Source organism: Amblyraja radiata, chromosome 2, assembly GCF_010909765.2.
Source record: "Amblyraja radiata isolate CabotCenter1 chromosome 2, sAmbRad1.1.pri, whole genome shotgun sequence".
Lineage (NCBI taxonomy): Eukaryota > Metazoa > Chordata > Chondrichthyes > Rajiformes > Rajidae > Amblyraja > Amblyraja radiata.
Genome location: NC_045957.1, coordinates 37,149,471 through 37,176,338, shown reverse-complemented (window position 1 = coordinate 37,176,338; position 26,868 = coordinate 37,149,471). Strand labels below are relative to the sequence as shown.

Here is a 26,868-nt window from a genome sequence, read left to right as displayed (position 1 = left end):
GCTCCCCCTCCCCCCAGTTGCAACAGGGACAGAGTCCTCCTAGTCTTGGTTCTTGATCCTCCAAAATATTCCAAATGGAATTTAAACTGGAGGTGGCAGAGGGTGGACATAAGTCCTCACCATTCACCCCATCTGCCGTCGCATGCAACGCATGCAATCCTCTGACATTTTTGCCACCTCCAAAAGGATCCCACCACTAGCCACATCTTCTCATCTCCACTCCTTTCTGCTTTTTGCAGAGACCGTTCCCTCTGCAAATCCCTGGTTAACTCACATCCCATTCCACCCAAATGACGTGGAATCCTAACCCTCCCCAGATACCTTCCCCTGTAACAGCAGGAGATGCAATAGCTGTCCCTATACCTCCTCCCTTGACTCTGCCCTGGGTCCCTGACAGTCCTTTCAAATTAGACAGAGATTCACTTGCACCTCCTCCAACCTCATCTACTGTATCCATGATTCAAGGTGTGGACTCTTATACGTCGGCAAGACCAAATGTAGACTGGGCGCTCGTTTCACTGAACACCTTTGCTCAGTCCACCTGGACCTACCTGACCGGTTGCCAAACACTTTAATTCCCCTTTCCCCACAGATCTTTCTGTCCTAGGCCTCCATTGTCAGAGTGAGGCCAAATGCAAATTGGAGGAACAGCACCTCATATTTCGCTTGGGCATCTTACAACCCAGTGGTATGAGTATTGATTTCTTTAGCTTCAAGTAACCCTTGCATCCCTCCCCCACCCGTCGTACTAGCTTCAAAGTTGTTTTGTTGAATTTCAATGTCTGAAACTCATTTTCACCTAGCTCATAGCTAATAATGGCCTGATTCCTTTATCATCATTACTTTTTTGCATCTTTTATTAATTTCATCTATATCTCTCTATACAATAATAATAATAAATTTTATTTTTGGGCGCCTTTTAGAAATCTCAAGGACACCTTACAGAGATTAACAAGAATAATAAAACATATAATCGGAATAAAATAAATAATAAAGACATCACAGAAACACAAATTAAAAACAGAATTCAGTCCAAAAACAAAAAATCAAAAACACAATGTGAAGAGAGAGCAGCGGCAGCTAAAGCGCGCCAGCGTCCACTCTCCCTTCCGACAGCCATCTTGGACACAGACTAACAGGTTTACTTACAGACAAAAAAATCATCTGGGCACAATGTCCAGTCCCCATCCCCAGTTCACCCAAAGTCAGGCCTATTGAGGCCACCGCTATTGCCTCTACGGAGGTCCGATGTTCCTGGCCGTTCTCACCAGGTGGTGTTGATCCGGCGTCGGGAGAGTCCTCTCTGCGGCTGGGCCACCTGGAACGGCCGCTTCCTGACTGGGGACCGCGACTTCCGAAGCCGACAAGGCCGCGCCGGTTTGGAGCACCCAGGCTCCCGATGTTAAAGTCGGCGCCGCCCGCTCCGCTCCGCAGACCCGCAGATATATCACCGTCTATATCTCTCTTTTCCCTTTCCCCTGACTCTCAGTCTGAAGGTCTCGACCCGAAACGTCACCTATTCCTTCGCTCCAGAGATGCTGCCTGACCCACTGAACTACTCCAGATTTCTGTGCCTATCTAAAGTCAAGTCGAGTTTTTTATCATGTGTACATCCACGGAGGTACAATTAAAATCTTGCCTCCAGCAGCATCACATGCACATAGACTCGAAAACATATAATCAAATTATACATAAATCATACGTAAATGGCACAAACTTCTAAAAGAAAGAAAACTGCAAAAATTGCGAGACGTTATTGCAAAATGAAAATTCAAACAAAAAATTAAATGTAACAGCATGGATAGGTACACGGATAGGAATAGTTTAGAGGGATATGGGCCAAATGTGGGCAAATGGGACTAGCTGAGATGAGGCATCTTGGTCGGCATGGACGACTTGGGCTGAAGGGCCTGTTTCCCTACCTTGCATAAGGGGCAGGGAAATTATTGAAGAGAATCCCAAGGGATAAGATTTATTTGCATTTGGAAAGCAGACACTGAAGTGATGTGTACGAAGGAACTGCAGATGCTGGTTTACACCGAAGATAGACGCAAAAAGCTGGAACAGATTTTGTTTCAAGACCTTTCATTAGTCTGGCGTATGGTGTACTTGCTTTTATCCATGGGAATATTGTGTAAGAGTCAGGAAGTCATGATGCAAAATTACCCAAGAAGAGTAAGGTGACGTGCCTCAATGACTATCGGCCCGTGGCACTAATGCCTGTGGTGATGAAGTGCTTTGAGAGGTTGATCATGGCGCAAATCAACTCCTACCTCGACAAAAACCTGGGCCCCATTGCAGTTCGCTTACCGCCACAACAGATCAACGGTGGATGCGATCTCGCTGGCCCTCCACTCCGCTCTGGACCAGTTGGACAACAAAAACTCATATGTCAGGCTGTTATTCATTGATTACAGCTCGGCATTTAATACAATCATCCCCTCCAAGCTGGTTACCAAACTCGCAGAACTGGGTCTCTGCGCATCCCTCTGCAATTAGATCCTCGACTTCCTCATTCTCAGACCACAGTCTGTTCGTATTGGTGGAAATGTGTCAGCCTCGATAACAATCAACACAGGAGCACCTCAAGGCTGCGTGCTCAGCCTCCTGCTGTACTCACTCTATACTCATGACTGCATAGTCGGTCATAGTGCGAACTCCATCATCATGTTCGCTGACGACACCACTGTTTTGGGACGTATTAATGATGGGGATGAGTCAGAGTATAGAAGAGAGATCGAGCAACGGTCCATATGGTGCCAGCACAATAATCTGGCCCTCAACACCAGCAAAACCAAGGAACTGATTGTGGGCTTTGGAAGGAGTAGGATGGGGACCCACGGTCCTGTTTATATAATTGGTTGAAAGGGTCAAGAGCTTCAAATTCCTGGGCATGCACATCTCTGAAGATCTTTCCTGGTCCGAGAACACTGATGCAATTATTAAGAAAGCACATCAGCGCCTCAACTTCCTGAGATTACGGAGAGTCGGTTTGTCAAGGAGGACTCTCTCTAACTTCTACAGGTGCACAGTAGAGAGCATGCCGACCGGTTGCATCGTGGCTTGGTTCGGCAACTTGAGCGCCCTGGAGAGGAAAAGACTACAAAAAGTAGTAAACACTGCCCAGTCCAGCATCGGCTCTGACTTCCCTTCCATCGAGGGGATCTATCACAGTCGCTGCCTCAAAAAGGTTGTCAGTATCATCAAGGACCCACACCATCCTGGCCACACACTCATCTCCCTGCTACCTTCAGGTAGAAGGTACAGGAGCCTGAAGACTGCAACGACCAGGTTCAGGAATAGCTACTTCCCCACAGCCATCGGGCTATTAAACTTGGCTTGGACAAAACTCTGAACATTAATAGCCCATTATCTTATTTGCAATTGATCAGTTTATTTATTCATGTGTGTATATATTTATATAATGGTATATGGACACACTGATCTGTTTTGTAATCAATGCCTACTATGTTCTGTTGTGCTGAAGCAAAGCAAGAATTTCATTGTCCTATCAGGGACACATGACAATAAACTCACTTGAACTTGAACTTGGAAATTATAGGACCTTGGTTAGACCACATTTGGTGGATTTTGTGCAGTACTGATCACTACACTATAGAAGTGATGTGATTTAGCCATAGAGGACAAGGAAAAGATGCTCAAGGATGTTACCGAGACTGGAGGGCTTGAGTTATCAGGAGACAGGATAGGTTTGGTGTGTAGGAAGGAACTGCAAATGCCGGTTTAAACCGATGATAGACTCAAAATGCTGGAGGAACACAGCTGGTCATCAACATATGTGGATGCTCCCTCAGATATGCTGTGTGACCCGCTGAGTTACTCCAGCTTTTCGTATCCATCTTCAGGTTAGGCTGGGTTTGTTTTCCCTGGAGCGGAGGAATTTAAGGGGGTGAGCTTGCAGAGCTGACAGAGGGGGTCCCAGCACACATTGGTGTGCTAGGAAATGAAAAAGTGGATAAATTAGCAAAAGAGGCCGTTAAAAAAGAGAACATAGAGGTAATTATCCAAATCTGAAGGAAAACACATTGTGTGGAAGAAAATAAATCAGGAATGGCAACAATACTGGGAACAGGAGACAAAGGGGAGACACCTCTATTCGCTACAAAATAGAGTGGGCATTACAGCAAGAAGAGGGGGGAACAGGAGAGAACAGGTAGTATTAGCAAGTTTGAGGATAGGACACACTCACCTGAACAGCACATTAAAAATGTTGGGAAAACATCCTACTGGGCTGTGTGAGGAATGCCATCAGCCGGAAACAGTTCAGCATGCCCTAGTTGCATGTAGAAGATATGAAACAGAAAGAAGAGTTTTGATCAGTGAAATGAAGAAAATTGGAATGACAGATATATCAGAAAAGAACATTCTAGAGTATGGAGGGGAAGGAAAAGGAGTAAAGGTGTTGTTTAATTTCTTGAGGGCCTCTGGCCTTATAAAAAGGATATAATGTAAAGACACGAGGACTGTGGAGTGAAGCCAGAAGGTGGCAGCAATACAACATTGTGGATGCCGGCTGCCGTAAAACTCCAAAGAAGAAGAAGAGGAGCTGACAGGGGAAGAGGTATCATGACAATGATTAAAAGATAATTAGACAGGTGCATGAATAGAAAGGGTTTAGAAGGATATGAGCCAAATAGGACGAGCTCAGAATGCCAATTTGTTCGGTGTGGATGAGTTGGGTCAAATGGTCTGTTTCCTTGCTGTAGAGCTCCATGACACTAAAGTGCTGGAATTACACAGCAGGTGAGCACATGGAAAGAGAAACCAAGTTAACATGAACAGAACAAATACATTGGCTCCAAGGTACACAATTGTACTGTAAAAACTCAGCGGGTGCGGCAGCATCTATGGAGCGAAGGAAATAGGCAACGTTTCGGGCCGAAACCCTTCAGACAATACATTGGCTCAGTGTTTCGGACCGAGATGTGCATTTCTCTGCGCTGGGGAAGTTGGTGCAGGAGGACGTCCTGCCCGGACCTCCTGTTGCCGCCCGAGCAGCTGAAGGCAGCGCACAGACGGCAGCGGTGCGGCGTCACGGCGGGAAGATCCGGCGATGGCGTCGGGCGAGGCGCGGGGGTTGCGGGCCGGGCCGGCGGCCGAGCGCCCGGGGCAGGGGCTGGGCACCGTGCTGATGTCGTGCCAGGTGTGGGAGGGAGGCGGCCGCCGCTCGGCCCTGCGGCTGCAGCTCAGCATGGAGCGGCCCGGGGACTTCCGGCTGGGCTGGCGACACGGCGGCGGCGGCAGCGGCAGCAACAGCAACAGCAGCAACAGCCTGGTGAGGGAGCGCCCGGGGGGTGAGGGAGCGCCCGAGGGGTGAGGGAGCGCCCGGGGGGGTGAGGGAGCGCCCGGGGGTGGGGGTGGGAGTGAGGGTACCCGCGGGGGGGGGGGGAGTGAGGGAGCGCCCGAGGGGGTGAGGGAGCGCCCGGGGGGTGAGGGAGCGCCCGGGGGGTGAGGGAGCGCCCGGGGGAGGGTGGGAGTGAGGGTACCCGCGGGGGGGGGAGGGGAAGTGAGGGAGCGCCCGGGGGATGAGGGAGCGCGGGGGGGGGGGGGAGAGTGAGGGAGCGCTCGGGGGGTGAGGGAGCGCCCGGGGGGTGAGGGAGCGCTCGGGGGGGGGGGGGGGGTGGGTGAGGGAGCGCCCTGGAGTGGTGGTGGGTGGGTGGGGGGGAGTGAGGGAGTGTTATCTCCGTACACGTGACAATAATAAGCCTAAACATAACAGCATGGGATAGAAGTGGCAGGTGGGAGTAGTTTGTGACCTGTCCATAGGAGAAATGTCGCCGGCAAGTTTGAAGGGAACTGAAATTCTAATCTACATATTGACTGGATGAACCAAACTGGCTAGTGGATCATTAAAGAAGAAGTGGGGGAATGCGTCAGGGAACAGTCTGTTACTGAACCCAACTGGGAATAGGCTAGTTCATTTTGGTCGTGAGGAACGATTAATACGTCTCCTTTTGTGTGACGATTCTTTCAGAGAATATGTTGGAAGTTCAGATACAGTTTGAGGTAAACACCATGGGAACAAAACTGTATTCTCTAACTTAACTAAGGGTAATTGTAAGGTGAGAGGTGAAGTTGTCCCCAGTGGACTGGGTAAATTAGGTGAGAAACAGGTAAGTTTAGTTTAGAGATACAGAGTGGAAACAGGCCCTTTGGCCCACCGAGTCCACACCGACCAGCAAACACCCTTACACTAGTTCTATCCTACACACTGTGGACAATTTACAGAAGCCAATTAACCTAAAAAAACTTGCATGTCTTTGCGATGTGGGAGGAAACCGGAGCGCCTGTGGAAAACCCACATGGTCACACGGAGAACGTGCAAACTAATTAACCATATAACCATATAACAATTACAGCACGGAAACAGGCCATCTCGGCCCTACAAGTCCGTGCCGAACAACTTTTTTCCCTTAGTCCCACCTGCCTGCACTCATACCATAACCCTCCATTCCCTTCTCATCCATATGCCTATCCAATTTATTTATAAATGATACCAACGAACCTGCCGCCACCACTTCCGCTGGAAGCTCATTCCACACCGCTACCACTCTGAGTAAAGAAGTTCCCCCTCATGTTACCCCTAAACTTCTGTCCCTTAATTCTGAAGTCATGTCCTCTTGTTTGAATCTTCCCTATTCTCAAAGGGAAAAGCTTGATCACATCAACTCTGTCTATCCCTCTCATCATTTTAAAGACCTCTATCAAGTCCCCCCTTAACCTTCTGCGCTCCAGAGAATAAAGACCTAACTTATTCAACCTATCTCTGTAACTTAGTTGTTGAAACACAGGCAACATTCTAGTAAATCTCCTCTGTACTCTCTCTATTTTGTTGACATCCTTCCTATAATTGGGCGACCAAAATTGTACACCATACTCCAGATTTGGTCTCACCAATGCCTTGTACAATTTTAACATTACATCCCAGCTTCTATACTCAATGCTCTGATTTATAAAGGCTAGCATACCAAAAGCTTTCTTTACCACCCTATCTATATGAGATTCCACCTTCAAGGAACTATGCACGGTTATTCCCAGATCCCTCTGTTCAACTGTATTCTTCAATTCCCTACCATTTATCATGTACGTCCTATTTTGATTTGTCCTGCCAAGGTGTAACACCTCACATTTATCAGCATTAAACTCCATCTGCCATCTTTCAGCCCATTTTTCCAAATGGCCTAAATCACTCTGTAGACTTTGGAAATCCTCTTCATTATCCACAACACCCCCTATCTTGGTATCATCTGCATACTTACTAATCCAATTTATCACCCCTTCATCCAGATCATTGATGTACATGACAAACAACAAAGGACCCAACACAGATCCCTGAGGCACCCCACTAGTCACCTGCCTCCAACCCGACAAACAGCCATCCACCATTACCCTCTGGCTTCTCCCATTCAGCCACTGCTGAATCCATCTTGCTATTCCTGCATTTATACCCAACAGTTTAACCTTCTTAACCAACCTTCCATGAGGAGCCTTGTCAAAGGCCTTACTAAAGTCCATATAGACAACATCCACTGCTTTACCCTCGTCAATTTCCCTAGTAACCTGTTCAAAAAATTCAAGAAAATTAGTCAAACATGACCTTCCAGGCACAAATCCATGTTGACTGTTCCTAATCAGACCCTGTTTATCCAGATGCTTATATATATTATCTCTAAGTATCTTTTCCATTAATTTGCCCACCACTGAAGTCAAACTAACAGGTCTATAATTGCTAGGTTTACTCTTGGAACCCTTTTTAAACAATGGAACAACATGCGCAGTATGCCAATCCTCGGGGACTATTCCCGTTTCTAATGACATTTGAAATATTTCTGTCATAGCCCCGGCTATTTCTACACTAACTTCCCTCAATGTCCTAGGGAATATCCTGTCAGGACCTGGAGACTTATCCACTTTTATATTTTTCAAAAGTGTCAGTACTTCTATGCATTCTATGCATTCACCCGATGTATTCCTCTCATGAGGGGAGTTACTACAGCACTTTGTGTCTGTCTTTGCCTTTGGGGTGTGGGTTTCTCCTGCGGTTTTAAACCGGCCTGCCTCATCTTTCTGATCTGTCGGCAGAGCTTGTATGAACTTAACTTAAAGGACGTCGTGTATGAATTCAAGAGCGCGACGTGCCATGGGATCAGCATGCGAAACCAGCCGGCCAACCAGCTGGTCTGTCACTTCGATGACGAGGAGGAGGCCCAGAGATGGTCGACCATCATCACCAGCTCGCTGAGAGAGGTGGAGAAGGGTGGGTGGCTCGTCCGGGCAAGCGTGTTGGTTACTTTCCCGAGGCAGCATGAAGTGTAGTTTAGTTTAGAGACACAGTGCGGAAACAGGCCCTTTGACCCACCGAGTCTGCGCCGACCAGTGATCCCCGCACAATAACACTACCCTACACACTATCCTTTACAATTTAACAGAAGCCAATTAGCTTACAAACCTGTACGTCTTTGGAGTGTGGGAGAAAACGAGATCCCAGAGAAAACTCACGCTGTCACGGGGACAACGTACAAACTCCTTACAGACAGCACCCGTAGTCTGAAGAAGGGTCCCAACCTGAAATGTCACCCATTCCTTCTCTCCAGAGATGCTGCCTGTCACACTGAGTTACTCCAGCTTTTTGTGCCTACCCATAGTCAGGATCGAACTAGGGTCACTGGCGCTGTAAGGCAGCAATTCTACCGCTGCACCACCGTGCCGCCACTGTGTAGATGGGGTGGAGGGTGGGGAGCCGGGTCTCTGTGATGGAGTGTTAGTTGTAGAGAGAGGGGAAGTGAGCAGCGGTATGAAGCTTTGGGGGTGGGGGGCTTGTGGGGGATGCGTTTTGGGGTGGAAAGTGACAACGTGGTGCTCCCCCGCTGCGGGCCCTGCCACCGCGAGGTACCTCGGCCCCCACAGGCCTGCTCAGTGTTGATTGATTTTGTTTCCCTGCAGCGAGTAGCATGGTCGGTGCACAGAGCCAGAGCCCTCCGCCGCCGGCAGTGGGCAAGGGGAGTTGCGAGAGCGGAGTAGACACTCACAGAGCCAGTCCGGACATCCCAAAGCCAGGCACCGATCTGGCACACACAGGTGAGATATCCGATCGCGGGACATACGTGTCGCAGGACACACATGCAGTTCTCTCCTGCCATGGGAAGGAGGGAATTTTGTACTTTACCGTACCCTATAATCTCACTTTACTCAAATAGGCACAGACACAAAATAAAACAGCTCGTAGATCAGTGGTGAGTCTATCTAACAGGTCACAAGTTCAGGAATAGAATTAGGCCATTCAGCCCATCGAGTCCACTCCGCCATGCAATCCTGGCTGATCTCTGCCTCCTAATCCCATTTTCTTGCTTTCTCCCCATAACCCTTGACAACGTTCTAATCAAGAATCTGTCTATATCTCTGCCTTAAAGATATATCCACTGATGGCCTCCACAGCCCTGAGTGGCAATTAGTTCCACAGATTAACTACCCTCTGACTAAAGAAGTTCCTCCTCATCTCCTTTCTAAAAGAGTGCCCTTTAATTCTGAGGCTTTGACCTCTGGTCCTAGACTCTCCCACCAGTGGAAACATCCCCTCGACATCCACTCCATCTATGCTTTTCATTATTCTGTAAGTTTCAATGAGGTCCCCCCTCAACCATCTATACTCCAGCGAGCACAGGCCCAGTGCTGCCAAACGCTCATCATATACTAACCCACTCATTATTCCTGTAAACCTTCTCTGGACCCTTTCCAGAGGCAGCACATCCTTCCACAGATATGGGGCCCAAATTTGCTCACCATGCTCTAAATGCGGCCTGACCAGCGACTTATAGAGCCTCGGGTTTATTAACGTCTGTTTATTAAAAGGCCTTATCAGTGTATATCAGTGTGAGCAAGCCCAAACTGCTTCAACAAGCCATAATAACTACAAATTGTGTATTCTTGTGACACAATGGTTACTTGTGGAGTTGAAATAAACCATTAATCAATGTCTCTGTAACCTTCCATTTTTGTCTTTCCCCAGAGTTAATATTAATCTTATGTTTCCTGTTGTTTTGAAACTCTTCCTTATTGAACAAGTCGATACCATAAATGTAAATGTTCCTGTAAGGAGAATTGATGGGGTTTAAAAAAAAAGGCCATTTGTTAACTCTGGGGGACTTGCCTGCTATACACAGTGACAAAGAACAGCTGTAATCTGAAGGTTGCAACAGATAAGCACCAAGACAGACCTGCAAACGACTATTCCCTCCCCCCCCCCACCCTGCCCCCCCGAATAGATAAGGAAGCCTGCTTTTCAGCAGAATGTAGCCACAAAAAGCTGGAGTAACTCAGCAGGACAGGCAGTATCTCTGAAGAGAAGGAAGGGGTGACGTTTCGGGTCGAGACCCTTCTTCAGATTTGAACAGAATATAACAGCTTTGCTATTCTGACTACATTCTTGGCCATTTTTTCCCAGCCAAGTATGTGAGCTCCAAGGTTAACCATATTATAGCCTACTCGTCTTCCTTAAAATCCTCAAATTTTCCGACAACAGGCAGCTATCGCGAACGGTCCAGATTCACCAGCATGGTACAAGGATGGACGGGGTGGCCATTTGCTTCACCCCACAGAGTCTACCTCAGATGTAGATGTTGGGTTAGACCGTGTAAATGGGAACCGTTTCCTCTCAAGACATACACGCTTCACTCTTTGACCTGCGCTGTCCCTGCCCCGTGAGTTTTTTTATCTTCAGCTGGGAACTGTGATGCTGATGTTACTGATTTTGTGCGCTGTTTGTTTCCAACGCTAGAGGACCTGGTTCTGCAGCTGACACAGGCAATAGAAGCAGGTGATTGCACCTTGTCGGCGGAGTGTGCGGTGACTCTTGCCCAGCAGAGAGCCTGCCTGGCCATCTCTCTGAAAGAGCTTTCCTACCCCAGCCAGCCTATCAGGTAACCCTTGGTTCACAGTGCTACATCCGGGTTCAATAGAGTTAAATCAAGTGTTTAATTGTCATATGTACTGAAAACAAAACGAAAGAAATTCTTACATTGCAGCAGCTTAACAGGCCTGTAAACACAGTACAGGTGCACAACCTTTTATCCGAAAGCCTTGGGACCAGACACTTTTCGTAATTCAGAATTTGTCGGTCTACGGAATGGAAATTTTTTAGCGTAGATTTTAATGGCTGGCTCAGTGGTAGAGTGCTCGGCTCATATCCGCAAGGTCGCGAGTTTGCGCCTTGATCCTGGCAGTTACTCGATCGCGAGTTTGAGTCTTCAATGTCGTTTTTTCTTGCAGAATAAATGTTTGTATGAAATGCAGTGTAGGAGAGGTGTACTGACTGTGTGGGCAGAACTTTGGAAGTGATTGTCCACCAGTCTAAAAAGCCGCTGTGTCTCCCTGTCCCTGGGATAGCAGGGGGCGATCAAACAGCACAATACCCCCCTCCCCCTCCAACTCCAGAGGAATCCGCTCCCCGATGGGCCGCTACGGCGACAAGTGGCAGTTTGCCCACAGCCCGAGCTGCGCCCCCTCATCCTCCACCCCAAGAACAAGACGTACCTTGCACACCATCAGCTTCTGCCCCTACGTGTTCCTCTGGAGTTGGAGCGGGGCTGGGCTGGAGTTGCTGCTGGCTGTGGGTCTCTGGGATCTCCGTGCTTGCAGTGGGCCTGGGGGGTCGGTGGGCGACGGTGGGAGCTGTGGAGCCTGTGGACCTACGGACCTACCTCCGTGGAGCTAGCCAGCTTCGGAGCGTGGAGAGCTGCGGGGTCGAGCTGCTGCGACCCGACAGGTGGATGGTGACACCGGGAGCTCGCGGGTCCCCAGTGGGAGACTGCTTTGCGGGGCACCGGCAGCGGCGACTTCTCCCGCCCGAATTACGGGGTTGAGAGTGACCTGGAGGGGGGCCTTACAACGCCCGGCGCGGCTGTAAATTGCCGCGGACTTGCTAGCGCCCGCCGGGGGCTCCAACATCAAGACCCGGGGCAGGGCCCTACATCGCCCGGCGTGGCTTTGAGTGGCCGCGGACTTGCTAGCGCCCGCCGGGGGCTTTGACCTCGACTTCGGGAGAGGAATGGAGAGCAGGGGAGAGACAAGTCTTTGCCTTCCATCACAGTGAGGAGGAGACTCACTGTGATGGATGTTTATGTGAATTGAATTGTGTTGGTGTGTGTCTTGGTTCTTTTTTTGTATGGCTGCAGAAACCAAATTTCGTTTGAACCTCATGTGAGGTTCAAATGACAAATAAAAGGTATTGTTATTATTGTATTATATTGGTGTCCCGTTGGTCCTGACGTCTCCGGCCACCCCCCTGGACTGGAACTGAGACCGGGAACTGTACCGCCCTTGCCCCCTCCCTCTGCAACTGCAAACAACCCCACTCTCCTGCAAGGGCGGTACAGTTCCCGGAGGATGGCAGGTGGCCGGAGACGTCAGGACCAACAGGAACCCGCTCCCCGATGGGCCCCTACGGCGCCCCGAGCTGCGCCCCGTCATCCGCAACCCAGGTTCCTCTGTAGTTGGAGTGGGGCTGGGCTGGGCTGCTGTTGGCTGTGGGTCTCTGGGTTCTCCGTGCTTGCGGTGGGCCTGGTGGTCGGTGTCCAATTGGTCCTGACGTCTCCGGTGACTGGCACGGTCCTGCTGCAATCGCCGACGTGAAGACAGTGCAAAGCCCCCGCGCCGGTGCAATTGGCAGGGAGCTGGAGAGGAGAGGGAAGGGGTCACACACATGGCCGGGAAGCAGAGGGGCGTAGGTGGGGTGAAACTGAAGGGAGCAACAATCTACACTGTATCGTGAGTCTACCGTGGAAACTTTTTAACTCAGCGGGCAGGCAGCAGCATATTGTCAATTATTAACCCTCCCGCGCAATATACCCTCACCTTCTCTTTTATGAATGGGGATTTAGTTCCCCTTTCTTCGAGGACTGACCGGAGGTTCCGCTGTCACCTCTGCGGGCCGCCCTCGGTGAACGTTTTCAAGGACCTTTCTTCAAGGACCGAAAAAATGGCCGCTATTCGGAGGTTTTCGTTATTTGGATCTTCGGATAAAAGGTTGTGCACCTGTACTTATAGATAAGGGCGGCACATTGGCGCAGCGGTCGAGTTGCAGCCGTACAGCGCCAGCGACCCGGGTTCGATCCTGACCTTGGGCGCTGTCTGTGTGGAACTTGCACGTCCTCCTCATGACCCCGTGGGTTTTCTCCCACATCCCTGAGAAGTGCAGTTTTTTTTGGTTAATTGGCCCTTTGTAAATTGCCCCTAGTGTGTAGGGAGTGGATGAGAAAGTGGGATAAGGTAGAGCTAGCGTGAACGGGTGATCATTGATGGGCGTGGATTTGTGGGCTGTTGGGCCTGATTCCATGCAGTATCGCTAAACTAAAAACATGATAAACAAGGACGTTCAATAAATTAAAAAAAACAGTATTAGTGCAAAAATGCCCAGTCTCTAGTGCAACCAAGAACGTTTGTAGTTTGACATTTAGTTGGTGGTTGTAATGTTCAATAGTCTGATGTTTGTTGGGAAGAAGCTGTTCCTGAGCCTGGAAGTGATGGTGTTCAGACACCTAAACCTTCTTCCCAATGCCAGGAGTGAAATGAGGATGTTCAACACCGACCAACCAAGTAGATTTTAATAGCAAAACTTAAAAATGCTGGGAACTCAGCAGGTCAGGCAGCATCTGGGGGGAGGGGGGGAATGGACGGACGACAATTCGGGTCGGGGCCCTTCTTCAGAACAGAGTCGTCTTGAGTCTGAAGAAGGAACCCAACCCAAAAGCATCATCTGTCCATTTCCCTCCACAGGTGCTGTCTGACCTGCTGAGTTCCTGCAGCACTTCCTGTTCTACTCGGGATTCCAGCAACTGCCGTTCCATGTTTCCACAACAGCTCAGCAATTTTCCAAGCAGGGCAAGTTTAATGTTTTTTTAAAAATAATCATATTTTGGAGTAATTCAGGAGTCAAGAGCGATGTGTCTCGGCAATGGAACAATGTCGTTCTTACTTGCTGCAGCTTCACAGACCCCATTAACATCACAACACAAGATAAATATACTGTAATCAATAATACATTAAATTACTATCTTTAATGCCAGATAACAATAATGGTGAAAAAGTGAAGTCTGTAGTGCAGCCAAAGACACAGTCCATAGAGGATCACAGTTGCTGAGGTTAGTGTTGTGCAGTGTTCAAGAGCCTGATACAGTGCCCTCCGCAATGTTTGGGACAAAGACCCATCATTTATTTATTTGCCTCTGTACTCCACAATTTGAGATTTGTAATAGAAAAAAATCACATGTGGTTAAAGTACACTTTGTCAGATTTTAATAAAGGCCATCGCAGACTTCAAGCAGTCATAGCATGCAAAGGATATGCAACAAAATACTAACATGACTACTTTCATTTACATGACATTGCTGTGTCCCAAACATTATGGTGCCCTGAAATGGGGGACTATGTATAAACGCAGCTGTAATTGCTACATGGTGAAACCAAATGTATAAAAATGGCCTTTATTAAAATCTAACAAAGTGCACTTTAACCACATGTGATTTTTTTTTTTCTATTACAAATCTCAAAGTGTGGAGTATAGAGGCAAATAAATAAATAATGGGTTTAAGAAGGAACTGCAGATGCTGGAAAATCGAAGGTACACAATAAAGCTGGAGAAACTCAGCGGGTGCAGCAGCATCTATGGAGCGAAGGAAAAAGGCAACGTTTCGGCCCGAAACGTTGCCTTTTTCCTTCGCTCCATAGATGCTGCTGCACCCGCTGAGTTTCTCCAAATAAATGATGGGTCTTTGTCCCAAACATTATGAAGGGCACTGTAGTTACTGGGAAGATGGTCTTCAAACTGGTAATCACAGCTTTTACCAACAAATTTAAACGGGTTAAGAATATATTTCTACATCAAGTTTTTTAAGATAGTGGGACAGGCGGTATCTGGATTGATATAAAAAGCTGGAGTAACTCAACGGGTCAGGCAGCATCTCTGGAGAGAAGAAATGGTGACGTTTCGGGTCAAACCACCCCTTCCCCAGGTACGTTCCCCTGCAACTGCAAGGGATGCAACACCTGTCCCTTTGCCTCCTCCCTCGATTCTGTCCAAGGACCCTCACGGTCTTTTTAGGTGAGGCAGAGGTTCACTTGCACCTCCTCCAACCTCATCTACTGTATCCTCCAGATGTGGACTCCTATATATCGGTGAGACCAAGCGCAGACTCGACAATCTTTTCGCTGAACACCTCCGCTCAGTCTGCCTAAACCTACCTGATCTCCCGGTTGCTAAACACTTTAACTCCCCTCTCATTCCTACACTGACCTTTCTCTCCTGGGTCTCCTCCATTGTCAGAGTGAGGCCCAGCGCAAATTGGAGTTACAACACCTCGTATTTCATTTGGGCAGCTTATACCCTAGCAGCATGAATATTGTCTTTTCTAACTTCAAGTAACCCCTGCTTTCCCTCTCTCTCCATCCCTCCCCCTTCCCAGTTCTCTGACCAGTCTGAGAGTCACCCTGATTATATTTTATCTGTTTGCTTTGTTGTCACTTTCCCCTAGCTAACTGATCTATTTCTACATTTTCCTTGATAATCATCTGTTTTGATATTTTTTTCACACCTTACCCTTCCTTATCTCAGTATCTCCGTCTCCCCTAACTCTCAGTCTGAGGAAGGGTCACCCATTCCTTCTATCCAGAGATTCTGCCTGTCCCGCTGGGTTACTCCAGCATTTTGTGATTAAGGTGTAAACCAGCATCTCCAGTTCCTTCCTGCACATTTTTTAAGATGTTGTTTCTCATAGTTATACAGTTGCAGCACTGAAACTGGCCCTTCGGCCCACCCTGTCCATGCTGACCATCAAGTATGTATCTACACTAATCCCATTTACCAGCTTCCATCCCTTCAATGGAGTTTGGATATATATTTAAGTAGGATGACATTTTACACCAATTGTGTGGATAATTCCCTCTCAAAGAGCCGGCATGGTACGATGGGATGAATGGTTCCTGCACTATATCATCATATGAACTTTGCTCAAGAAACTATCATGAAGCTCGTGAGCAAAACACAAAGTGCTGGAGGAACTCAGCGGTCCAGGCATCATCTGTGGAGGGAATGGACCGGCAATAGAATGATACAGTGTGGAAACAGGCCCACACTGGCCAACATGTCCCAACTACACTAGTCCCACCTGCCAGCGTTTGGTCCAAATCCCTCCAAACTTGTCCTGTCCATGTACCTGTCTAATTGTTTCTTAAACATTAGGATAGTCGCAGCCTCAACTACCTCCTCTGGCAGCTTGTTCCATATACCACCACCCTTTGTGTGAAAAAGTTACCCCTCGGATTCCTATTAAATCTTTTCCCCTTCACCTTGAACCTATGTCCTCTGGTCCTCGAATCTCCTACTCTGGGCAAGAGACTATGTGCATCTACCCAATTTATTCCTCTCATGATTTTATACACCTCTATCAATCACCCATCATCCTCCTGTGCTCCAAGGAATAGACACCCAGCCTACTCAACCTCTCCCTATAGCTCACACCCTCTAGTCCTGACAACATCCTCATAATCATACTTTCATAATCATAACCATACTCTAATAGCCAAGTATGTTTTGCAACATACGAGGAATTTCATTTACCATACTTTCATACAAATAAAAAGCAACAGAACACACAAAATACATTTTTACATAAACGTCCACCACAGTGACTCCTCCACATTGCTCACTGATAGAAGGTGAATAAACATTCAATCTCTCCCTTCTTTGTCCTTCAGCGGTCGGGGGCCTCTAACCTTCCGTTGACAGGACGATCTTACTCCTGTAGCCAGCGGCGGGCCGCCTCGTTGGGGCGATCAAGCTCCTGCATCGGGGGGAATCTCAGCTCCCCCGCACCGGGCGATCTGACCCTGGGTCAGTCGAACGTCATGCGGCTTTTGGAGCTTCCCTACGATGGTCTCAACCCGAGACTGCGAGCTCCTTGATGTTAAAATCCACAGGCTGCGTTTGGAGGGTCGATCCCAGGCAAGGAATCGGCTCCAATGGTAAGTCCACACCCCGCGGTGGGACTCAAATTCAGTCCCGAGCAAGGCCTCCACCTCCACGATGTTAGGCCGCAGAGCGACCGGAGATACGATCCGGAAAACAATCGCATCTCCGGCAAGGTAAGAGATTGGGGAAAGAAAAGGTTTCCCCGACCCTTCCGCCCACCCCCCACATAAAACAAACCAAACCACATTAACACAAACTTTTTAAACACACTAAAAATAATTTAAAAAAACCCGAAAAGGACAGACAAACTGTAAGCGAGGCTGCCATCGAAGTGCCACCTGGTGGAGGAATGCCTTTCAAGCTTGAGCTCTTTCGGAGCCCTTCCCCAGACCCGAAGTGTTGTCTGTCCATTCACTCCCCAGATTCTGCCTGACCTGAGTTCCTCCAGCGCTTGGTGTTTTGCTCCGGATTTGAGCATCTACAGTTCTCTGTGTCTCCAGGAAGTACGTGAGGCTCTGTGGAGTGTGGGAAGTGGATTGCGCTTGGGTCAGGAGGGTGTGCGAAGGTCTCAAGCCCTGTGGCTTCTTTCTGTCCCCCCAGCCTGAGAGTCGGAGTGGAGGACGCCTCCTCTTCTGCCACCATCGTCCTGAAGGTCTTCCCCTACGCCACAATCTACACACTAAAGCAACAGGTAAGGCAATGCTGGAGACGTGATTGTGATGTTTTTCGTCACAGTGGTAGAGCGCAGGGAGCACAGCCTATCCCGATGGGAATGCAGCTTTTAGACTTTAGAGATACAGCGTGGAAGCAGGCCCTTCGGCCTACCGAGTCCATGGCAGCCATCGATTATCTGTACACTAGTTCTATCCAACACACAAGTTACAATTTACAAAAGCCGGTTTACCTGCAAAACTACTTCTTTGGTGTGGGAGGAAATGGGAGCACCCGGTGAAAACTCACGCAGGTCACGGGGAGAACGAGGATCAAACCTGGCGCCGTAAGGCAGCAACTCTACCACTGTGCCACCGTGTCGCCCCAAGCTGGAGGTGTGGACCCTCATGGCTACAGTATTGGTATTTCTTTCCTCCCGTCCTCAATGTCACAGAAACAGGCCCTTCGTCCCACTTTGTCCATGCCGACCAAGTTTGTCCCATACAAGCCCATAATCCCTCTGAACCTTTCCTGTGCACACACCTAACCAAATAACTTTTAAAAGATGTAATTGTATCTGCCTGTTTTCATGCTGTATCTCTAAACTAGACTAAAACTAAAATGCCGATCATCGATCACCCATTCGCACTAATTCTGTTATCCCACTTTCTCATCCACTCCCTACACACTAGGGGCAATTTACAGAGACCAATTAACCTACAAACCCGCACGCCTTTGGGATGTGGGAGGAAACTGGGGTACCCGGAGGAGGCCCATGGGAGAACGTGCAAACTCCACACAGACAGCACCCGAGGTCAGGATGGAACCCAGGTCTCAGGCGCTGTGCCGCCATTGTTTCTAAATGAAGGGTCGGTGTTGTTGTGCGGCAGGTGTTCCGTGAGTTTGGATTCCACCCCGGGGTCCAGCGCTGGATCGTCGGCCAGTGCTTGGCAGCCGACCACAGGACGCTCAGCTCGTACGGGGTGAAGAGGGACCGTGACCCTGCCTTCCTCTACCTGCTCTCCAGCAAGCTGGCCGGACTGTCCCGGCAACAGTACGAGGAGGACCAGGCCCAAGCCATCATGGCCGACGGGGAGCCCCTCACACATGTCCTCCGCAGAGCGAGCCTCCTGCTGCACGAGAAGTGGAACTGCAGCACCTTACCTGCCAGCAAAGGTGAGTCGCCCCAGCAGGCCTGGGGATGCAGGGAGAATCAGTTTAGTTTAGGAAAGAACTGCAGATGCTGGTTTAAATCGAAGGTGGACACAAAATGCTGGAGTAACTCAGCGGGTCAGGCAGGATCTCTGGAGAGAAGGAATGGGTGACGTTTCAGGCCGAGACCCTTCTTCAGACTGATGTCGGGAGTGGGCGGGACAGAGAAGGATGTAGTCGGAGACAATAAGACTGGTGGGAGAACTGAGAAGAGGGAGTTGTGTGTTCTGTGATCTTACTTCCTCTGGCAACTCGTTCCATTTAACCATTTCCATCTGATTGGAAAAATTGCCCCTCAGTTCCGTATTAAATCTTGCCCATCTCATCTTAACCATATGTCCTCTTGTTTTTGGTTCCTCTACTCTGGGTACTGAGTACAAAAGTTGGGTCGTATTTCCCTGAAGTTTAACTTGGCATCATGTTCGGCACAGACATTGTGGGCCGAAGGGCCTGTTCCTGTCCTGTGCTGTGTCAGTTTTGGTCACCCAGCAATAGCAGAGATATTATACTTTGGAAGTTGGAAAGGGTGCAGAAGAGATTCTCCGGGATGTTACCTGGGCTTGTGGGCTTGAATTATAGGGAGAGGTTGGATGGGACTTTTTTCTTTGCGGTGTAGGAGGCTAAGGGGCAACCTTATTGAGATGTACAAGGTCATAGATAAAGGGAGTGCTCACAGTAATTTTTCCCAGGGTAGAGGATTCTAAAACTAGAGGGCATAGGCTTAAGATTAGAGGGTAGAGATTTAAGAGGGACCTCAGGGGAACTTTGCCACTCAGTATCTGGAACGAGCTGCCAGAGAAGGCTGTGGAGACCAAGTCAATGGATATTTTTAAAGCTTGATTAGTACGGGAGTCAGGGGTTACGGGGGGAAGGCAGGAGAATGGGGTTGGGAAGGGAATATAAATCAGCCATGATTGAATGCTGGAGTAGACATAATGGGCCGAATTGCCTAATTTGCTCCTATCACATGAACATGAAGGAAGCTATGGAAGCTGATACAATTACAGTGCCCTCCATAATGTTTAGGACAATGATCCATCATTAATTTATTTGCCTCTGTACTCCACAATTTGAGATTTGTAATAGAAAAACAATCCCATGTGGTTAAAGTGCACATTGTCAGATTTTAATAAAGGCCATTTCTATACATTTTGGTTTCACCATGTAGAAATTACAGCAGTGTTTACACATAGTCCCCCCATTTCAGGGCACCATAATGTTTGGGACACAGCAATGTCATGTAAATTAAAGTAGTCATGATTAGTATTTTTTTGAATATCCATTGCATGTAATGACTGCTTGAAGTTTGCGATTCATGGACATCACCAGTTGCTGGGTGTCTTCTCTGGTGCTGCTCTGCCGGGCCTGTATTGCAGCCATCTTTAGCTTATGCTTGTTTTGGGGGCTAGTCCCCTTCAGTTTTCTCTTCAGCATATAAAAGGCATGCTCAATTGGGTTTGGATCGGGTGATTGACTTGGCCACTCAAGAATTTACCATTTTTTAGATTTGAAAAACTCCTTTGTTGCTTTAGCAGTATGTTTGGGATCATTGTCTTGCTGTAGAATGAACCGCGGGCAAATGAGTTTTGAGGCATTTGTTTGAACTTGATACGATGTGTCTATACACTTCAGAATTCATTATGTTGCTACCATCAGCAGTTGTATCATCAATGAAGATAAGTGAGCCAGTACCTTCAGCAGCCATACATGCCCAGGCCATAACACCCCCACCACCGTGTTTCACAGATGAGGTGGTATGCTTTGGATCTTGGGTAGTTCCTTCTCTCCTCCATACTTTGCTCTTGCCATCACTCTGATATAAGTTAATCTTTGTCTCATCTGTCCACAAGACCTTTTTCCAGAACTGTGGTTGTTCTTTTAAGTACTTCTTGACAAACTGTAACCCAGCCATCCTATTTTTACGGCTAACCAGTGGTTTGCATCTTGCAGTGTAGCTTCTGTATTTCTGTTTGTCATTGACAAATCCACACCTGACTACTGAAGAGTGTTTCTGATCTGTCGGACAGGTGTTTGTGGATTTTTCTTTATTTTCGAGAGAATTCTTCTGTCATCAGCTGTGGAGGTCTTCCTTGGCCTGCCAGTCCCATTGCGATTAGTAAGCTCACCAGTGCTCTCTTCTTACTTTCTACCGTCGATTTTTCCAGCATCTGCAGTTCTTTCTTAAACAAATCTTTCTTCTTAATGATGTCCAAACAGTTGATTTAGGTAACCCTATCGTTTGGCTGATGTCTCTACCAGTTTTATTCTTGTTTCTCAGTCTCACAATGGTTTCTTTGACTTTCATTGGCACAACTTTGGTCCTCATGTTGATAAACAGCAATAAAAGTTTCCAAAGTTGATGGAAAGACTTGGTGCTGAGAACTCTCTTATACCTGCATTAAGGAGGCAATTAAACACACCTGAGCAATTACAAACGCCTGTGAAGCCACGTGTCCCAAACATTATGGTGCCATGAAATGGGGGGGGGGGGGGGGGGGCTATGTATAAACACAGCTGTAATTTCTACATGGTGAAACCAAAATGTATAAAAATGGCCTTTAATAAAATCTGACAATGTGTACTTTAATCACATGTGATTTTTTTTCTATTACAAATCGCAAATTGTGGAGTATAGAGGCAAATAAATAAATGATGGGTGTTTGTCCCATACATTATGGAGGGCACTGAATTACTTTCAAAAGACATTTGAACAGATGTATGGATAGGAAGGATTTAGATTGATGAATGCCAGCAAATGCGATTAACATAGATTGACAACTTGGTCGGCAGAAACAAGGGCCTGTTTTGTTGCTGTATGACTCTAATGTGTAGGAAGGAACTGCACATGCTGGTTTACACTGAAAATAGACACTAAATGCTGGAGTAACTCAAAGGGACAGGCAGCATCTCTGGAGAGAAGGAATGGGTGATGTTACGGGCCGAGACTCTACTGCAGATTGAGAGTCGGGGAAGATGGAAACGAGATATGGAAGGGTACAAAGAACATGTAAGACATGAAAAGGACAGATCAAAGCAGACGATGATCAAGCAAATGTATAATGGTTCATTGTTGGCTGAGGGGAAGGTGACAACGAGGTATACAAACAGTAAAATTAATCAGAAGGACAGTGAAACTAGGCGGGGAACTAGGGTGGGGGAGGCAATGGAGAGAGAGAGAGAGAGAGAGAGAGAGGGAAAGCAAAAGTTACTTGAGGTTGGAAAAAATCAATATTCATACCGCTGAGTTATAAATTAACAGAGTGTGAGAAATGTGTCCAGGTGGTACAAACGTGCGCCATGTGTGGTGGGCAGTGTGAGGGAGGGTGCTTGGTGACGGCTCCATGTGAAGTCCTGGTATGTGTGTCTGCAGGTGGGGCGCTTGCCACGAGCTGGGAGGGAAGGCCGGACCTCAGTAACGCTGCCCTGTGCCTTGACCTGGAGTCCACGTTGCATCAGCCGGCGGTGTCACAGGAGACGAGGAGTCCGCTTCAGCAGCAAACCTCTCCCACGCACCAGGCTGCACAGGTACTGGCAGAACCCGTTGGCAATCACGCCTCAATCTACCTCGCCCACAACGGGCAGCTGGTTCAGTCATTGTTTATTCGGTTCAGTCTAGTTCAGAGATGGAGCACGGAGACAGGCCCCGCTTCGGCCCACCGAGTCCGCACTGACCAGCGATCACCCGTTCGCACTAGTTTCATGTTACCCCACTTTCTCATCCACTCCCTACACACGATGGGAAATTTACAGAGGGCCGATTAACCTACAAACCCGCACGTCTTTGGGATGTGGGAGGAAACCGGAACATCCGGAGGAAAGTGGGAGAACGTGCAAACTCCACACACACAGCAGCTGAGGCCACACTCAAACCAAAGTCTCGGGCACTGTTAGGCAGCAGCTCTACCTGCTGTGCCACTGTGCTGTCCAGTGACCTCCTTTGTTACGAGCAGATTATGCCTCTTGGGGATTCCTTCTCTCTAATTGGGATTAATCCCTTCACAATCCCTGTTGTGAAGCAGCTGTTTGATCATCTGTCACGGTTCACTGTCTGAACTGTCTCACTGTGGTCACTGTAAGACAACTCCACCTCTGACTATTACAATGCCCCACGTCTCTCTGGTGTATTATTATCATTGTCATGTGCGCTTAGATTTTTGTGAATATCTTTAATTGCATGATATCCAGTCAAACCGTACTATATATCAGGTTTTGGGTCAGAACCCTTCTTCGTAAAGCCCCTGTCCCACTTTCCCGAACTCGGAGAATGTCCGTAGGAGTCCGTAGATATTTCGCAGCGGCTCGTAATGCCAGCCGTAGGTACTCTGGGCATCGGGTAAGTCAGGACGTTTTTTCGGGATGTTGAAAAATGTCCACGAGTAAGAAATATAGCCCCGAGTACCTACGGCTGGCTATTACCGTTCCGAGTTTGAATCGAGGGGAAAACTCGGGGGAATTCGTGGTAACTCTGGAAAGTGGGACAGGGGCTTAAGTGTATAAAAGTATGAGAGGTGTTGATAGTCAGAAACTTTACCCCAGGTTGGCAATATCAAATACTACAATGCATAGCTTTAAGGTAAGTGGGGCAAAGTATAAAAGAGATGTACCAGGCAGGTTTGTTTACACAGAGAGCGCTGAGTGCCTCTGGGTGAAAATGTTGCCCACAGGTCCCTATTAAATCTTTCCCTTCTCACCTTAAACCTATGAGCTTTAGCTCCTGATTCCCCTACCTGTGTGAAAGACTCTGCACACTCACCCTATCTATTCCCTTCATGATTTTATAGACCCTCTATACTCTCACCCTTCTGCTGTGAGTGCTGCATGGAATAAAGTCCTAGCCTGCCCAACCTCTCCCTGCAGCTCAGGCCCTCGAGGTAGTGAATCTTTGTTATTCTCACCCCCGAGAGTCCCGTGAAGGCTCCATCACTGAATATTGGCAGCAGTGAGATTGGCAGGTTTGAATGTGGGGGGAATCAAAGGATCAGTGCAGCAAAATGGTGCTGAGATAGATTGCGTGCCATGATTGGGACAGCAGGCACGAGGGGACGAATGGGCTGCTCCTGCTTCTGGTCGTGTTCGAACACAGCAGGTGGCTGCGGTTTCTGTATACCTACCTCCCTTTGAACAGGTACATGGATAGGTTTAGACTAGAGGGATATAGGCCTATTGTGAGCAAGCGGTCCTAGTGTAGATGGGACATGAGGGTTGGCATGGGCAAGTTGGGCTGAAGGGCTTGTTTCCGCGTTGTATGTCTCTGATACTGATCTCTTCACGGGTTTGGTTGCAGAATAAAGCAGTGTGTGTTCTCTGTTGTGTGTGACAGAAAGGCTGGGCCTGTGCGCAGTGCACCTACATAAACAAACCCAACCGGCCCGGCTGTGAGATGTGCAGCAGCCCTCGCCCGCAGGACTACCCCGTACCCGAAGAATATGCGCTCAACGACGAGGAGCTGTGTCGCATGCTGCAGGAGAAAGAGGAGCTTCTGAGAACGCAACAGGTACAATGCAACCGTACTTTACTGGGCCCCTGCTTACAAAATGGCCGCTCTGCAATGGGGTGGGATTTACCCAGAATCCATTGTGGTACGGAAAGCCCTCTATGCGATTGAGCTGAGGTGTCATTGATTTATTACTGTCACTTGTACCGGATACAGTAAAAAAGTGCAAGTACCACAATGAGGGACTTATGGCAGATCGTTCTTTGCCTGGTAACAGCGGGGAAGAAGTTATTCCAGAATCTGGTGTCCGTACGGATACCAGATTCTGGAATAGCTTCTTCCCCGCTGCTTTCACGTATCCGTATCTTCTGCCTGATGGGAGAGTGGAGAAGAGGGAATGACCGGGGTGCGAGTGGTCCTTGATTATGTCGGCTGCTTTCCCGAGGCAGCGTGAAGTGTAGGCGGAATAGACTGAGTCTGGTCTGTGTGATGGACTCGGCTACATCTACAACTCTCTTACGGTGTTGGGCAGAGCTGTTCCCAATCCGACCTGTGATGCGACCAGCTCACAAGTTAACAAGAAGCTTTTGATGGAAAGGTGGGAAGAATGGAAGGGATTGGTGTAGAGGTAGGGATTCAGGGCTTGTTTCTGTGTCGTCTGACTGGGCTGCGGCTAAGAGAAAGGAGAAGGATACAACGGGTCGGATTCACTGTGCAAAATATAAGTCACCACTTTGGCAAAGGGAAAGTCAGAGGAACTGGGATGGCACTATCGTGGATGGGTCGTCTTGGTTGGCATGGACCGAAGGGCCTGTTTCTGTGTGTATAACTCTGCCTAACTTGGCATTATGGTCGGCATGGACATTGTGGGCCGAAGGGTCTGATCCTGTACTGTGCTGTACTGTTCTTTGTGGCTGTGAAGTTGCTGAAAGTAAGATTTTCATTGCCCCTGAGTGTCCCTCAGTGCATGCATGCATCTGACAATAAACATGAACTTAAACAAAGCTCGGTGAATCTTTAAACCGCAGTGTTTCCCTACCCCACCCCCTCCAATCCCCTACCCTTGTACACGATGGGGTGAGCAGATTCATTCTTCCTCTCTTGCTTTTGTTTTGTTTGACTCAACAGGAGAAGGCAAGGAGGGAAGAATGGCTGCCCCCTTTAGCCCAGCTCAGATTGACCGCGGCAGAGAGCGACATATCCCCCGACTGACCGGCTGGGCCGCTCCACTCCGTGTGCGGGGGTCGGCGGGGGTGAGCTTGCAGTCCGAGATGCCTCCAGCCCACCTGGCTCTTTCTCTCTCTCTCTCTCTCTCTCTCTCTCTCGTCATCTCCCTCTCCTCTCTCTCTCTCTCTCTCTCTCCTCCTCTCTCTCTCTCTCCATCTCTCCCCTCCCTCCCTCCCTCCTCCCTCCCTCCCCCTCCCTCCCTCCCTCCCTCTCTCCCTCCCTCCCTCCCTCCCTCCCTCCCTCCCTCCCTCCTCCCTCCCTCCCTCCCTCCTCCCTCTCTCCTCCCTCCTCACTCCCTCCTCCATCCCTCCTCACTCTCTCCTCACTCCCTCCCTCCTCCCTCCCTCCTCACTCCCTCCTCCATCCCTCCTCCATCCCTCCCTCCCTCCCTCCCTCCTCCTCCCTCGCCTCCCTCGCCTCTCCCTCTCTCCCTCTCGCCCTCTCTCCCTCTCTCTTCCTCTCTCCTCCTCTCTCCCTCCCTCCCCTTCCCTCCCTCTCTCTCTCTTCCCCTCCCTCTCTCCTCCCCTCATCCTCCCCTCATCTCCCCTCCCCATCTCCCCTCCCCTCACCCTCCCCTCCCCCCCCTCCCCCCACCCCCTCCCCCTCCCCTCCCCTCCCCTCCCCTCCCCTCCCCCCCAGCAGGCGGCTGGCCCTCTGTGCGGCCCCCAACCCCATGGGGGCCAGAGTCTGTGTGTGAACAGCACCCACCCCTCTCATGTTCCAACACTGGTGAGAGCTTATACACAGCCTGTACATTTTAAACATGGGTGCAGAATGTAAAGTTGTAGGAGTCGAAAGCTTAATCTCAAATGTCTATATTTTGTTGTTTCTTTTTACAAAACAAATTAAAGTCAAAACACTCTATGGATCATAATTGTTGGTCGTTTAATTGCAAATGAAAATGCATGGTTGTGGTCATGGTTCGACCCGGTCCTGTTCCACTTAGAGTCGTACAGTACGGAAACGGGCCCTTCGGCCCACCTCGTCCATGCCGACCAAGTTGTAATACTGGGCTAGTTCTTTTCGGCCCATAATCCTGCCGGTCCGTGCATCAGTCCAGATGTCTTATAAGGATGTAGAAACAAGGAACTGCAGATGCTGGTTTATACTAAAAGAAACACAAAGTGCCGGAGTAACTCAGCGGGTCAGGCAGCATCCCTGGAGAACATGAATAGGTGACGTTTCAGGTCAGGACTGTTCTTCGACTGATTGTATCCACTTACACCAAAGGAAATAATTGTATCCTCTTCTATAGCTTCCACTGGCAGCTCATTCCAGGTACGGACTACCCTCTGAGTGGCATGTGCCCTCTAGTTTTAGAATCTTCCACCTGGGGAAAAAGTTCAAGTTCAAGTTCACATTT

At 48.8% G+C, this 26,868-nt stretch overlaps 1 protein-coding gene across 3 annotated transcripts in view; it reads left to right on the top strand.

Moving 5' to 3' along the window:
* The window catches only part of sharpin (SHANK associated RH domain interactor), a 44,178-nt gene that overhangs the window by 1,726 nt on the left and 15,584 nt on the right, over positions 1–26,868 (top strand). The window contains exons 1-8 of one of the 3 annotated variants that reach the window (XM_033045034.1): positions 5,041–5,266; positions 8,101–8,278; positions 8,965–9,099; positions 10,796–10,937; positions 17,582–17,672; positions 18,523–18,808; positions 22,215–22,369; positions 24,165–24,338. In XM_033045034.1, coding sequence (XP_032900925.1) covers positions 5,075–5,266; positions 8,101–8,278; positions 8,965–9,099; positions 10,796–10,937; positions 17,582–17,672; positions 18,523–18,808; positions 22,215–22,369; positions 24,165–24,338 — 1,353 coding nt within the window. In that variant the 5' untranslated portion in view covers positions 5,041–5,074. Of the gene's footprint in view, positions 1–5,040; positions 5,297–8,100; positions 8,279–8,964; positions 9,100–10,795; positions 10,938–17,581; positions 17,673–18,522; positions 18,809–22,214; positions 22,370–24,164; positions 24,339–26,868 lie in introns of those variants that run through there. The other 2 variants (XM_033045025.1, XM_033045042.1) reach the window with 2 other exon arrangements.